Source organism: Lepidochelys olivacea (genome assembly GCF_965140295.1).
Source record: "Lepidochelys olivacea isolate rLepOli2 genome assembly, chromosome: 6".
Lineage (NCBI taxonomy): Eukaryota > Metazoa > Chordata > Testudines > Cheloniidae > Lepidochelys > Lepidochelys olivacea.
The window spans coordinates 82,331,271-82,345,533 of NC_140416.1; the positions used below are offsets into that span (position 1 = coordinate 82,331,271).

The window sequence follows — 14,263 nt, forward strand, 5'->3', positions numbered from 1 at the left end:
CACTCCTAAGCAGGCCTTACTAGCCCCCACTGTAACAAAACACAGTCAACCTATGGAACTTGTTGCCAGGGATGTTATGAAGGACAAAAATGTAACTGGGTCCAAAAAAGAATTAGATAAGTTCATGGAAGATAGGTCCATCGATGGCTATTACCCAAGATGGTCAGGGATGCAACCCCATGTTCTGGGCATCCCTAGCCTCTGTCAGAAGGTGGGAATGGACGACAGGGGATGGATCACTCGAAGATTGCCCTGTTTTCAAGTTTGTATTTATTTCATACCAACTCATCTATCATACTCAAGGCTTGACAGTTCACGTTTCACCAAAACCACTGCAGATCAGAGAGCCGTTTTTGACTCACTGAAGACCTCAGGTAGTTCTTGATCAGTTTAAATTTCAAATAGCTATTTCTGCAGAAGCTAAAATTGTGCATATAAAGTTATTTGCAGTGGTGTTATAGCAGTGTTGGTCCCAGAATATTAGAGACACAAGTTGAGTGAGGGAATATCTTTTATTGGACTGACTTCTGTTGGTGAAAGAGACACGCTTACAAGCTATACCTGACGAAAAGCTCTATAGCTCGAAACTTGTCTTTTTCACCACCTTGGTCAATAAAAGGTACTATCTCACCCACCTTCTCCGTATAAAGTAAGGCATTTATATCCCTAGATAGGCACTTCAGTAAAAGTAGCCTGATTTCGGAGGTGCTTGATTTCTGCAGCTTCCCCTGGCCTCACTGGGCACTGCAGCTGCTTAACACCTTTGTATTTAGGTTAGGACTACCAAGAGATTAAAAAAATTAATTGTGATTAATCGCACTGTTAAACAACAATAGAATACCATTTATTTTAAATATTTTTGGACGTTTACTACATTTTTAAATATATTAATTTCAATTACAACACAGAATACAAAGTGTACAGTGCTCACTTTATTTTTGATTACAAATATTTGCACTGTAAAAAACAAAAAAATTGTATTTTTCAATTCACCTCATACAAGTACTGTAATGCAATCTCTTTATCATGAAAGTTGAACATACAAATGTAGAAGTATGTACAAAAAAACTGCATTCAGAAACAAAACAATGTAAAGCTTTAGAGCCTACAAGTCCACTCAGTCCTACTTCTTGGTCAGCCAATCACTCGGACAAACAAGGTTGGTTACAATTTGCAGGAGAGAATGCTGCCTGCTTCTTGTTTACAACGTCACCTGAAAGTGAGAACAGGCATTCACATGGCACTGTTGTAGCTGACGTTGCAAAGTATTTACGTGCCAGATGCACTTAAGATTCAGATGTCCCTTCAGGCTTCAACCACCATTCCAGAGGACATACTTCCATGCTGATGATGGGTTCTGCTTGATAATGAACCAAAGCAGTGCATGTTTATTTTCATCATTGAATCAGATGCCACCAGCAGAAGTTTGATTGTCTTTTTTGGTGGTTTGGGTTACGCATCAGAGTGTTGCTCTTTTAAGACTTCTAAAAGCATGCTCCACACCTCATCCCTCAGATTTTGGACGGCACTTCAGATTCTTAAACCTTGGATCGAGTGCTGTGGCTATTTTTAGAAATCTCACATTTGTACCTTCTTTGCATTTTGTCAAATCTGCTGTGAAAGTGTTCTTAAAAAGAACATGTGCTGGGTTATCATTCGAGACTGTAATAACATGAAATATATGCAGAATGCGGGTAAGATAGAGCAGGAGACATACAATTCTCCCACCAAGGAGTACAGTCACAAATTTAATTGATGCTTTTTTTTTTTAAAAAACCAGCATCATCAGCATGGAAGCAAGTCCTCTGGAATGGTGGCTGAAGCATTAAGGAGCATACGAATGTTTAGCATATCTGGGATGTAAATACCTTGCAACACCAGCTACAAAAGTGCTATGCGAACGCTTGTTCTCACTTTCAGGTAATGTAAACAAGAAGCAGGCAGCAGTATCTCACATCAATGTAAACAAACTTCTTTGTCTTAGCGATTGGCAGAATAAGAAGTAGGACCGAGTGGATTTGTAGGCTCTAAAATTTTACATTGATTTCTTTTTGACGGCAATTATTTAAACGAAAAAATCTGCATATTACACTTTCACGATAAAGAGATTGCACTAGAGTACTTGTATGAGGTGAATTGAAAAATATTATTTCTTTTGTTTATCATTTTTACAGTGCATATATTTATAATAAAAATAATAATATAAAGTGAGCAGTGCACACTTTGTATTCTGTGTTGTAACTGAAATCAATTTTGAAAATGTAGAAAAACATCCAAAAATATTTAATAACATTTCAATTGGTATTCTATTATTATAAGTGCAATTAATTTTTTAATCGTGATTAATTTTTTTGAGTTAATCACATGAGCTAACTGTGATTAATTGAGAGCCCGAATTTAGGTACTTAACTTTAGGCACCTAGTTTGAAAATTTTGGACTTTGTGACTTGATCAAGACAACAGAGTATCAGCCGAAGCTTAGCTTAGCCCCTTGCACCTGCTGCTTTTCACAGAGCTCTCTCTCTTTGCAGCCAGAGGTCATGCTTGCTGCTTTGCGGAGGAGCTGGCTCAGCCACAGGCAGCCATCTGGAAGAGAGCCTGCAACAGCCATAGTGCCACCAGTAGTAGGCTGGGGTGTACTGCCCATACAGACAAGAACTGATCTGAGATCTTTACAAAAACCAAGAGAACTACAGACAGACCCATAGTTTTTTCCAGATCCCAGTGATCACCCTGGGTGGCTGCGAGGGGACTGTGATAGTGTGTGATATTGGGGGCGGGAAATCAAACTTTCAGCACGATTGAGCATTTTACATAGGTTCCATTTTCAAGGCTAGCTTTGCAAGGAAAAAGATTAGAAACTTTACTTACAAAAAAAAAGTTCTGAGATTTTTTCCATTTTTAGGTCCCTCAAATTAGGCAGGCCCTGCAACTATAGATTTCGCAGGTTCACAAAGGCCAGCTTGACTTTGCACTTCTATTTTCATCCAGGGATCTCAAAGCAATTAATAGACAATTAATTCAGCTTCCCAACCCCTCTATGAGGTAGATATTATTCCCATTTTTATACAGGAGTGAGAAAAATTCAACGACTTGCCCAAAGCCCTACAGTGTGTCGGGGCACAGCTGAGACTAGAACCCTGCCTGGACACTCCATACCTAATCTGATATTTTGAAAAAATTGCAGAATTTTAACTCATCTTTCAGATTTGTGAATGTGCAAAGTTGTGTAACACTCCCATCCCCTTTGCAGCCAGGCTACCTTACATCCACTCTACCCATGTGTAGAAGAGTCAAAATTTGTGAAACTTATGCATCAAGGACCCAGAAGATCATGAAAATTAAAGGAGAGGGTGGTCTACATTAACTTACACCTTCATACACACACAGTTGCTTTTCTTGTTATGTTCCTCTCTTCCAGTCCTCAACACATTAATTACACCAACTCACACTCCCTTAGGACACACACAAACTCTGTGGGCCAAATTAAGAGTGGACTTGTCAGAAGGCATGTAAGTTCCATTTGGGTAAGAGAGAGTGATAGTTTATGTCAGTCAGTTTACGGGTGTCCAAATCTCACATGCTTGATGAGAGTGTCAAGTGAAAATGTAAGTTACACTAGCATGGACTTGCCTCGGAACTAAAAAGGCAATAGAAGCCTTCCTGTAATAGCCTCTATTGTACATGAGCTCCAGATGTATAGGTCATATTTTCCATGTCAGAGGGTCCAAATGTCATCAAATATGGATTTGCTCCATCCTCTCTCTACTGAAATTTTTACCCAACAGCAACTTAAAAACCAAAGCATTTGGGGAGTCGAAGAGAAGCAGGAAGGAAGGAAGAGAGAGTGGTGAAACCTGACACCCCTTACATAGTTACTACCAAAACAAATTGCAAAATTACAAACCAGCCCAGTCACATGGAGAAAACTAAGAAGTAGCGAAAACTGAGAAGTGACTGATCCTTCCTGTACCTCTGAAACATGAGCAAAATACCAATGTGTGGAATTATTTTCTGCTTATAAGGCAGTATTTGTTATTAAAGTAGCCTTCTATGACCAAGTCATACCACTTTTTTCCCCAATAGGAGCCCTAATTGTAAGTTTGAAATTCAGTCACAAACTTCTGTCATACCTTTCTGAGCTAATTATTATGGTTGCAGAGCTTGTTTCCTCATTCTGAAATGCATATTACATGTCCTTTCTTGTTTCGTGACCCCCTCATTCATTTTCAGATCACAGCGTTATACTGCAGCCATCTTGCACGTGGCTTAACCTCATGGGGAATCGCTTCCTAGTTGATCAGTACAGGCAGGAACACAATATTGAGGGGCTCAATTATTCTAGATAAAGAAAATAAATAGAAACTTTTTAACCATAAGTTTCCATCTTTATTAATTTTATAATTTATGAAAAATGCAACCACCAGAGTCTCAAGGTACAGGCTCAACATAAGTCACATTACAACCCCCCAAAAACAAAATGAAGTGAGAAAAGTCTGACTTCTTGGCCTCAAAAATAAAGCTCTACCCACACAATAAAGTTCCAAGTATTTGGTGTGCTATTAAGGCCCCAATTAGCCGTTACATCTTTTTGACTCCATATATATTATTACAACATTTTACAGGTATACTTTGCTGCAAATTATTAGAAAAATAAAAAGTGTAGCCAGTATAATGTTTTGCTACTTGAGCAGGCCATAACTTGTGTAGAAAACTTTTAGACATACAGTAACATTGCTTCCAATTGGCACTGCACTTAGTCAAAAATTCCTGCAGATAAACACAAAACATATTGATTGTCAGTGATGTCTAAGGCTGAAAAACTTTTCAACGAACTGAAAATTTTCTACAGTTGGAATAGAAAATAGAACACCACCACCAAGCTGATATTTATTTCTCTTTGGGAGGGTTTGGGGACGGTTCTGTTATTGTGTATTGCCAATGTTTTACATCACCAAAGATTATGCTAGGCCATAACTCTTGCTCAGAATATTTAGTTTCTTAACCCCTTACAATCCTCATTAAAATTAAGGAAGTGAAGCAGATTTTCATTCTCCTATACTTAGACCAATATTTCTGAAGGATTCTTATTTATCCCCAAGTATCTTACATCAACAGTCAACTGGGGAACCATTGACTAGAAGGAGATCATCACTGTCACAATGCTACTCTAAATTGGGACAATAGTCCTTTCTACACCAATACCTGTAGCTACTGTGCAGACCTTAAAAAAAATCAGGAATTCCATAGGCAGAATATTAATAGCACTACTGTAAGTTTGTCAGTACTAAAAACCCAACATAATATATTACAGCTTTTAAATAAAGCTGTGTTAAATATATGAATACCATTCACATTTAATAGTGGGTCACTATTTTTCTGTTAATATATATATTTTTAAAATGGGAGGTTCACAGCCATTAACAGAGCACAAGATGGACTCTTCTGGTGTTAGTGGACTGCCATTCTTTCAAAACACTTCCATGCAGAATGAAGCTACAGAGATACCTAGTGGCTAAAATTTTTTTGCACTGTTATGACACACTGAGAACTTTAATGCAAGAAATTTGACATCACAAAATATGTTCTCAAAAGGCCCTGTTTCATTGTGAGAATATGTATAATTTCTAAAATAAATAGTAAGATATTTCACGATTTATTCTGGAAATAGGACTGTAGGATTAAGCCCTTTCACACAACTCCCTCCGAAGTCAATCATTTTATACTGTTATCAGTAAATCAGTCTGTATGCTAGAGAATCTTGTACAAATGAATTTGTTCAAGTGCTTCTCTATCAATATCCTTTTCCATGTATACATCAAAGTCCAACTTCATTTCTTCTACCCACTGGCTGAGCAGTATATCCGTCTGAAACAATTAAAAACCGATACATAAATTAACACAGTTTTGAGCAACCAACTCAACTTATGTTACAGGGATGGCAGACATCAGTGAAAAGAGGAGAGAAAGACAGTTTAGCCATTACAGCTTATTCACCATTGGTAAGTTAAACTTATTTCTGGAAGCATCATTTTACCTAAATAGAAAAGAGTAAGGATAATTTCTGAAAAAGTAACTCATTCATATTTTCTGTTTACTCAAGTTTGAGTCTGACTGCAGAAAACATACTGAGTTTTTAATTGGAATGGGAATCTCTTTGGATTAACATCTGCCGATTAATTATACACATGATTTTATATTTCCACCCATATTCCCAGTAATATATTGATGGAAAGCATGTTATACAACTCAAAACAGACATAGTATAGGCTTGAATAATAGTATAATACTTTGAGATCCTCAAAATTAAGGGCTGGTATGAATTAAGCATCATAACAGCCCTATGGGGTAGATAAACAGTATCCCAATTTTACAGCTGGGGAACCAAGGCACAGAGAGATTGAAATAACTTTTCCAAGGTCATGGAAATTGTTGGCAAAGCTAGGAATAGATCCCAGGGTCCTGATTCCCAGTTCTCTGCTCTAACCATTTGATACTATGCAGCCTGAATAGTAACTATTAGACTGCATATTGACTCACTATAACACCTTCATAAAGAGTAAGATAAAATTTGTCAGCTAAAACTATTTGAAAAAGAACCACGAACCTGTAGGTTTGAGATAGATTCTTCAAGGCTTGGGACTGTCACTAATAATGACCCTTTTTTCCTCATATTATGACTCATAAATTCCCAGGCTCTGAAACACATTTTAAATTCCAAATATAGTATTTAAAGATCAAAAGATTGCCAGTTTTTAGAGAAAGAAACACATTCAATATAAAATGAATTTAACGCTGATAATTTAGTGACCAGAAGTAGATAGATTTTAAACATTTGCCATTTGTGCTTTAGTATAAAGTCACTGTTCATATCTTACTGTACGTCTGTGTGTGGACCAGCCACTAACACCAATGGGAACTACTCATGCAGATCAGAGGGATTATATGGCTTTGGAGTTTTATTTTTGAAATATGTTGTCTCTTTTCCTTTCTAAAATTAGGTTTAGTTGGTGCTCAAAAAAGGGAAGAATGAATAGTTCTGTCAGTGGCCTGTGGTGACTCTTCTAACATACCTTACCCATGACATTCAACACTCTTGCTGTTCCAATCTGGAGCCTGAGAGGCTGCCGGTTATGTCCAAGTCTGTTGTTTTTTTGTGATACTCAACAAATATCCACTCTAAACTAGGATGAAACTCCAGACAACTTAATTTGTGACCTAAATCAGAATTTGAACTCTGGTCTCTGAGGAGAGAGGATAGTCCTCTCTCAGTTTTTTATTCACTGTAGCCACAAGTTTCTCTTCATATCACTATACTGCAGTTGTGACAAAATACTTTGAGGTAAATTAACATAATCACAGTATTCTAGATATATCCTCCAGCATTACTTTTTCCTGATTTTACAAGTCAGATCATTTCACATAGCACAGCAATATTGACTAAGAAGAATATAGTTTCCATCACTCTGCAAACCTCATTCTTCCTTAGGCCTGTTGTGCAACATTAAGCCAATAATCTTTAATGCTTAAGAAGGCAGGTAAAGGCATAATTGTGTCTCAGCAAACACAGGTGTAGTCTTAACCATGCCTTAGTCCTTTATAGCTTGCCCTTGAGGACTTCATGTTTGAAATATCACTAGTAACTGTAATTTGCAGTGTGAATATATAGCCCTTTTGTAATCCATAGGTTTGATGAAGGACCCTCTTGTTATTTTGTTACAGATTTTAATATTTATGTTGTTAAAGCAATTGAAGACAATTTATTTCCTATAAAGACAGTACCCTATTTTAACAGATTAGTGCAAATGTTCTGAGAAATGTTTTGCTGGAACTAAGAGAAAAAGCTTCTAGTAGATTCAGAACTAAAGATTGCCCTTAAGTTTTAGCTGCTAAATCTGACTAAATCAAGTACAGGCATTTTAAAATACATTTTTCTAATACAAATTATGTGTGTGACTTCAAAAAGCACAATATAAAGGATTTTTTTATAACTTGCAAGGTTAAATCCACTGGCAGAGAAACTGATTACTTGTTTGGACACATACTTACCTGGCCTGTTCCAGTCTGTCAAGAAAATATTCAAAGACATTATTCATTACAACAACATCAGCATTTTGAAGGAGTGAAGCCTGAGTACAGATGTCTGAATGAAGCACCTGAAGGAGAAATCATTGTACATATGTAAAAGGTAACTTAGAAGAAGATACACAGCTTTCTAATAGACATGGTCTGTCCATAGAGCACAGTATCTGTTGCCAACATCTTCTACAGATCATAAAAAGGTATACAATTCATATTAAGTAATATACAAATGAACTCACTAGCGTGAGTGTCAGAGAAGCCAGTTTTATTTCCTCAGTAATTACAGTACTTAATTCATTATGTATATTAAATATAAATATGTTACATCTACTTGTACTTTTGATCTTGATCATTGAATGCCACAATAGAAGATTTAGGAAATTACTATTATATTTTAATTACCTATGCTTTATCATGAATGTTTATTAATTTCAGTAAAGAATTTAATCCAGCTAAAGCTTTTTATGAAGCTATTTAAATGCATTTTAAGGGCTGAGCTGGTTGGTTAGTGATTACAGCTCAGACTGGCCATGAAGACCCAAGTTTGGTTATTGTATTCTCCTTCCACATACTGGGAGTAACGGAGATGCGATGCGCTCAGCTCTCAGAGGGAGAACTGCAGAGACAGAGTGCCTCATATCATTAAACAGGTATTTCTCCAGTCAGTACAGGAGCTCTTCTTGAACGTCAGCGTCCTGTCCAGTCTTCCTCAGCCAAAACAATGGTAGCAGAAAATGGAGTTGTGGGGCAGCTGCTGCTGCTAACTTAGGGGGAAATTTGGAGGCTCATCAAAACTCTAACAGGAAGTTGGAGGACTTTTCTCCTAATTCAGAGAAATAAATCTTAAATCTCTAACTAAAAAAAGTAGTAGTATCATCTCTTTTGGGATTTTGTCAATCCATGTGTTACATGTGCACCAAGATCTGATTTGAAGTGTCCCTACCAATTAGAAATCAACCTAGTGAATTTATCTAACTTCTGGTACCAGCTAAACTGATATTTTGCGTATTCAATCTGAAGTTGAACACTGGATCACTGTCATCATGAAAGTGTTACTTATATAAGTGACATTATCATGGTGGACAAACAGGATGATGCAGGGGCACTGGTCAGCTTTTATAGTCAGTATTAAGAGACTGATAATGCAGAAAAAACAGTTACTAGCCTTTCCATAACTGTTGTTCATGTCCATTCCACGTTAGGTATGCACAAGCTACATGCACCATTGCTGGAGATTTCCCCGTCATTGGTATCCACTGGACCAGCTCTAGCGCTCTTTGATGCTGTACGCTTATGCACTGGTATAAGGGGCATCACCATCCCTGCATCCTCTCAGTTCTTTCTGGGTTGCTAACTCTGATAGAGGGGCAGGAGGGTGAATCATGGAATGGACATAAGCAACACATCTTGAAGAACAATTATGTAAAGGTTAGTAACCATTTTTTCTTCGAGTGCTTGCTCATGTCATGCCCATTCCACTTTAGGAGACTCACAAGCAGTACCCAAGGAGGTGGGCTCAGAACTCATGGACATGCAGCTAAGACTAATAAATTAAATTTGAAGAGAAAAAACACCTTGCCGGAAGTGACATTCCATCAACTGTCACATGCTGGAAGGAAGGAACTGACAGAGTGCGGTGCCAGAGGTGCCCCTTACACCGGTGCATAAGCGCATGGCACCAGAGGGCGCTAGAGCTAGCTCATGGATAACACTGAGGGGAAAAATCTCTGGCAGCGGTGCACACGGCGTGCACACACCTAACATGGAATGGACATGAGCAAGCACTTGAAGAATGGCTAGGCTGCATACCTAATCTAATAGAGAGTAAATTAGTTATTGTGGTGGGATGATACCACACACTAATCTAGCAGGTTGGATATCCCACATTTTGTTAATCTCTGCTAGTGTTCAGGTAATTAACACAAGGCTCAGGTAACTTGGCGAGTGGTGTCTTCTCACAGGAAAATGAAGTATTTGTGTAGAGGAGAAAACACTTTTGGCACTATTTTCTTGTCTAGGAAACCATAACTTCTTATTCACCCTCTGAATTGCTTAAAAGCCTGCTGGTACTGGGAGGGAAAGTGATCTGTCTTTCCCCTACTGACTGGGGTAACCTGCAGTTCAAATGGTCCTTCCTGAAGGACAAAGCTTTGGTTTTATCAAAACTTAACAACACAAAGGCAATATCTGCACTTGGATCAATTAAGCAGATGTACACTATTCTGATCACTATAGGAAAGAGACACTCCCTATGCAAAGGAGCATTGTAGCAACTGAAGTGGGGAGAATGTATCATTCTGACTCATGCAGCAATGCCCAGACACTAACAGAATATTTTGTAGTGATTCCATTATAGCCAAACATTTCAGTATTCACTTTAATGAAAACAAAACTCTAAGACTAGTTAAAAATGAAGAACTAGTAGCACGGTTGACTATCTTCCAATTAAGAGAATAGTGCCAAAGGGTTCATTAAGAGAGTTTATACTCCTACTTCTTAGTGCACCTATGGGATTAAGTTCACAGCTTCTTTGGTTAAGAAGATTTTTGGACATTATTCTCAGTACGTTCTTTAATCTGAATGACAATTTTATCTGGGTACAGTACAATTCTTGTTTCTTGGAACTGTTATACACTCTTTTCTAATTTGGTGATTTAAAGGCATTATGTCAATAGTCTCAAATCTGATCTATAATACCTTCTTTTACAGTGTCCTCTGAATTCCAAATCCTCCACAATGTTGCCAAGAAAAAAAAAGTTTGTGTGCTATATATAAGTATTCGTCAACCAAAGGTGAGGACTGACTGTTTGCTAAATTGAAAGGGAAAAAGAAATCAGTACTGAAAAGTTTGATTTTCACGGTACTAAGAGAAAACCAAACTACTATATAAAAATAGTTAAGTGTATTAAAGTTAGATACATGTACGGGTGATTTCCTGAATGTGCCCCAACTTCTGTTGTTTTTTTAACCAACATCTAAGCATTCACACCAAACATGGTACAACGTAAGTGACTTCTATGCACTTATTTTTTAATTTATGAACAGAACAGCACAGCACAAGACTCACTCATAAATTCACTATTAAATATAGAAATTGTTTTACCCTGATATCTCAGGTAGTAGAGGTTACAGTGGAAAGAGTGTATTGTTCTGTATTTTTATCAGAACATCCCAGATAACAGTGGCCATTATGAGGCTTTTTTCCTCCAAGATTTTTAACCTCTTTTTACCTACTTATTACTTAGCCAACTGGCTTCTGGCTGTTTTTTCATGCTACTATACATCTCCAAAAAGGATGTAATAAAAGAGATGATTCATTTTGGGGTGAAGCTGAAATCTTAGAATGAAATGTTTAAAGCAGCGTGTGATAATGTTCAAAACAGTGTGTAATAACAGGAGTCACAGGACTAAATTAACATCAAGTGGGAGTTGAATGACAAAGTCCCCAGGCACTGCTTTGAAAATGTATTCTCTTTTTTATCTTTATACACTGAAAAGTGTAACACTTCAGCAGAAATACAAAGTCTGTAGAAAAACTAACATTTAAGGCATATATTTTCAAGATATAAAGCAACTCAGGAACATGTATATACATCTACAGTCTCTAGTGAATTAACCTGATGGAGCATTCTGTTGTACAGTACTATCGCATTTCACGGATATATTTCAGACACATCAGAAGCCTTGTTTACACTGCAGCTAGGAGCAAGCCTCACAGCCCAAGTAAACAGATTCATCCCAGTGGGGCTCGAGCTAGTGCAAAAAAAAATAATAGTGTGGACGCTGCAGCACCAGCAAAGGCCCAGGCTAGCCACCCAAGCTGGACCCACCCCATTCCCCGGTGCCTTGGGAGCTCACTCCCAGCTGCAGTATAGACATACCCTGAGAGTTTTGTCACTCATTTCAATGGGGCCAGGATTTCACCTAATGTGTTTTATTCATTGCCTTTGGCCACAAGACCTTTTGCACGGATTCAGACAGTCCCAAAAAGGAACTGTTCTCATTATGAAAACAGCATCTCTGTATATTAATGATTTGAGTTTGTTTGGAACATTTCTTGTTTTTCTGACATACATGTGCACTAATATGACTGAAATTCTCAGTTCCAAAGAAACTAATAAAGAAATACAACACCCAAATTTGTCAGCCTGCAGACCTTAGCTTCTACTCAAATGCAAATCTTTGAAAGTATCTTTGCTATTCTTAACAAAACATGGAAACCCCAGATGCCTCTTGCTATTCTTATCATTCTAGACATAAACATTTAATATACTGGCTTAAACCTGTTTCAACAAACAGTGAAACAGTGGTAGAACTTCTATTGATTTTAATGAGACCAGTATGTGTTTGCGGTCAGTTGACAGATTGAGCCATACTTAGATAAAAGGCTGAATGAATCAAAAATTACTATATTTTAAAACAGAAGTTTTTTAATCTCTTCTCAATTTTAATGGACATTAATGTTTTTTTGTTTTGTTTAAAATCAAACCAACGAAGTACAGATTTATCTTTAGAACAGCACTGATTTTACCAGCCTCTCTCATTGGCATAGAATTAACTAATCTATTATAGAGTTGGTTAAAAAATATATACACTATGTCTTTAGTCACCTTTACTCTGTCTGTAAATTGGTATTTTGTGATTATCATTTCTTGCAACTGGCAAAAGTCTGCATTCATTTCCACTCCATACAGCTGGGATGCTGAGCTGTAAAGATAGCCCTGAAATAAAGAGAGGAAATCTAATAATTGAGGTGCCTGTAAAATGACTTCTAACCTAAAGTGGAAAAACTAAACATTATAAAGTGAAAAACAAAGGTTACGATTAGAGACAGGTTTAAAAAAGTGCATTGGGGGGGTTGTTAAAAAATTTTCAATTAATTTTAAAACTTAATAGTAGGAAATGCACTAGAGTGAACTGCATATTTTTCCAGGGCTAAGACCCTCTTTTTGGCAGTTACAGTAAATGGTTTATGAATATTATCATGGAAAAAAAGATGTGAGCTGATAGGCCAAGAAAAGAAAGGAAAGCAAGCAACAATTCCACCTCCACTTCTACTGGCACATACACAGAAATTGGCTTAAGAAAATGGGGAAAAAACCTAAAGTTAGCACAAACCGAATTATAAAAATAAACTGAAGTCGGGGAGGGAGTGGAATTAACACACATTGTGTTGGGATTCTTTTATTTATCGGTTTTCTTTTGCAGGAGAACAGAATGCAACAGAAATATCCAACACCACACACCCCGCCACAAATTGTATGAATCTGGAGTCCAATTTGCACCTATATGGGATGGAAGAACTCACAACAGGATTTCCTCTTAGCCCTGGTTTACACTACAGGGTTAGGTCGAATTTAGCTGCATTAGGTTGATCTTAAAATGAATGCGTCTACACAACCAACCCCATTCCATCGACCGAAAGGGCTCTTACAATTGACTTCTGTACTCCTCCATGGTGAGGGGAGTAGCACTAAAATCGACTTTGCTGAGTCAAATCTGAGGTAGTGCAGACGCAATTCGAGGGTATTGGCCTCTGGGAGCTATCCCAGAGTGCTCCAATGTGACCACTCTGGACAGCACTTTGAACTCCAATGCACTAGCCAGGTACACAGGAAAAGCCCCGAGAAATTTTGAATTTCATTTCCTGTTTGGTCAGCATGGCGAGCTCAGCAGCACAGGTGACCATACAGTCTCCCCAGAATCACTAACAAGCTCCAGCATGGACCAAAAGGGAGACACTGGAGCTGATTGCTGTATGGGGAGAAGAATCTGTGCAGGCCGAACTCCGATCAAAAAGAAATGCGGATATATTTGCCAAAATCGCACAGGGCATGATGGAGAGAGGCTACAACAGGGACACAAAGCGGTGCTGCAGGAAAGTTAAGGAACTCAGGCAAGCCTACCAAAAGACAAAGGAGGCAAACGGTTGCTCCTGGTCAGAGCCCCATACATGCCGCTTCTATGATCAGCTGCATGGCATTCTAGGGGGGGACCCTACCACTACCCCACCACTGTCCATGGACACGTGCAAGGGGGGAGTCTCACCCAACAGGGAGGAGGATTTTGTGGATGGGGAAGAGGAGAATGCACAGCAGGCAAGTGGTGAACTCATTCTCCCCAGCAGCCAGGACCTTTTCATCACCCTGGAGCCAATACCCTCCCAAGGCGGGATCCCTGA

The 14,263-nt window shown here is 38.1% G+C and overlaps 1 protein-coding gene across 1 annotated transcript in view; it reads right to left on the reverse strand.

Annotated features, from left to right (window-relative positions):
- LOC311522192 (uncharacterized protein) overlaps positions 1 to 14,263 on the reverse strand; it is a 78,279-nt gene that overhangs the window by 35,239 nt on the left and 28,777 nt on the right. Inside the window, exons 6-9 of the mRNA XM_084631247.1 lie at positions 12,693 to 12,803; positions 8,050 to 8,156; positions 6,608 to 6,698; positions 4,134 to 5,868 (exon numbers count right to left, since the gene is read on the reverse strand). Coding sequence (XP_084487373.1) covers positions 5,752 to 5,868; positions 6,608 to 6,698; positions 8,050 to 8,156; positions 12,693 to 12,803 — 426 coding nt within the window. The 3' untranslated portion in view covers positions 4,134 to 5,751. The remainder of the gene's footprint in view (positions 1 to 4,133; positions 5,869 to 6,607; positions 6,699 to 8,049; positions 8,157 to 12,692; positions 12,804 to 14,263) is intronic.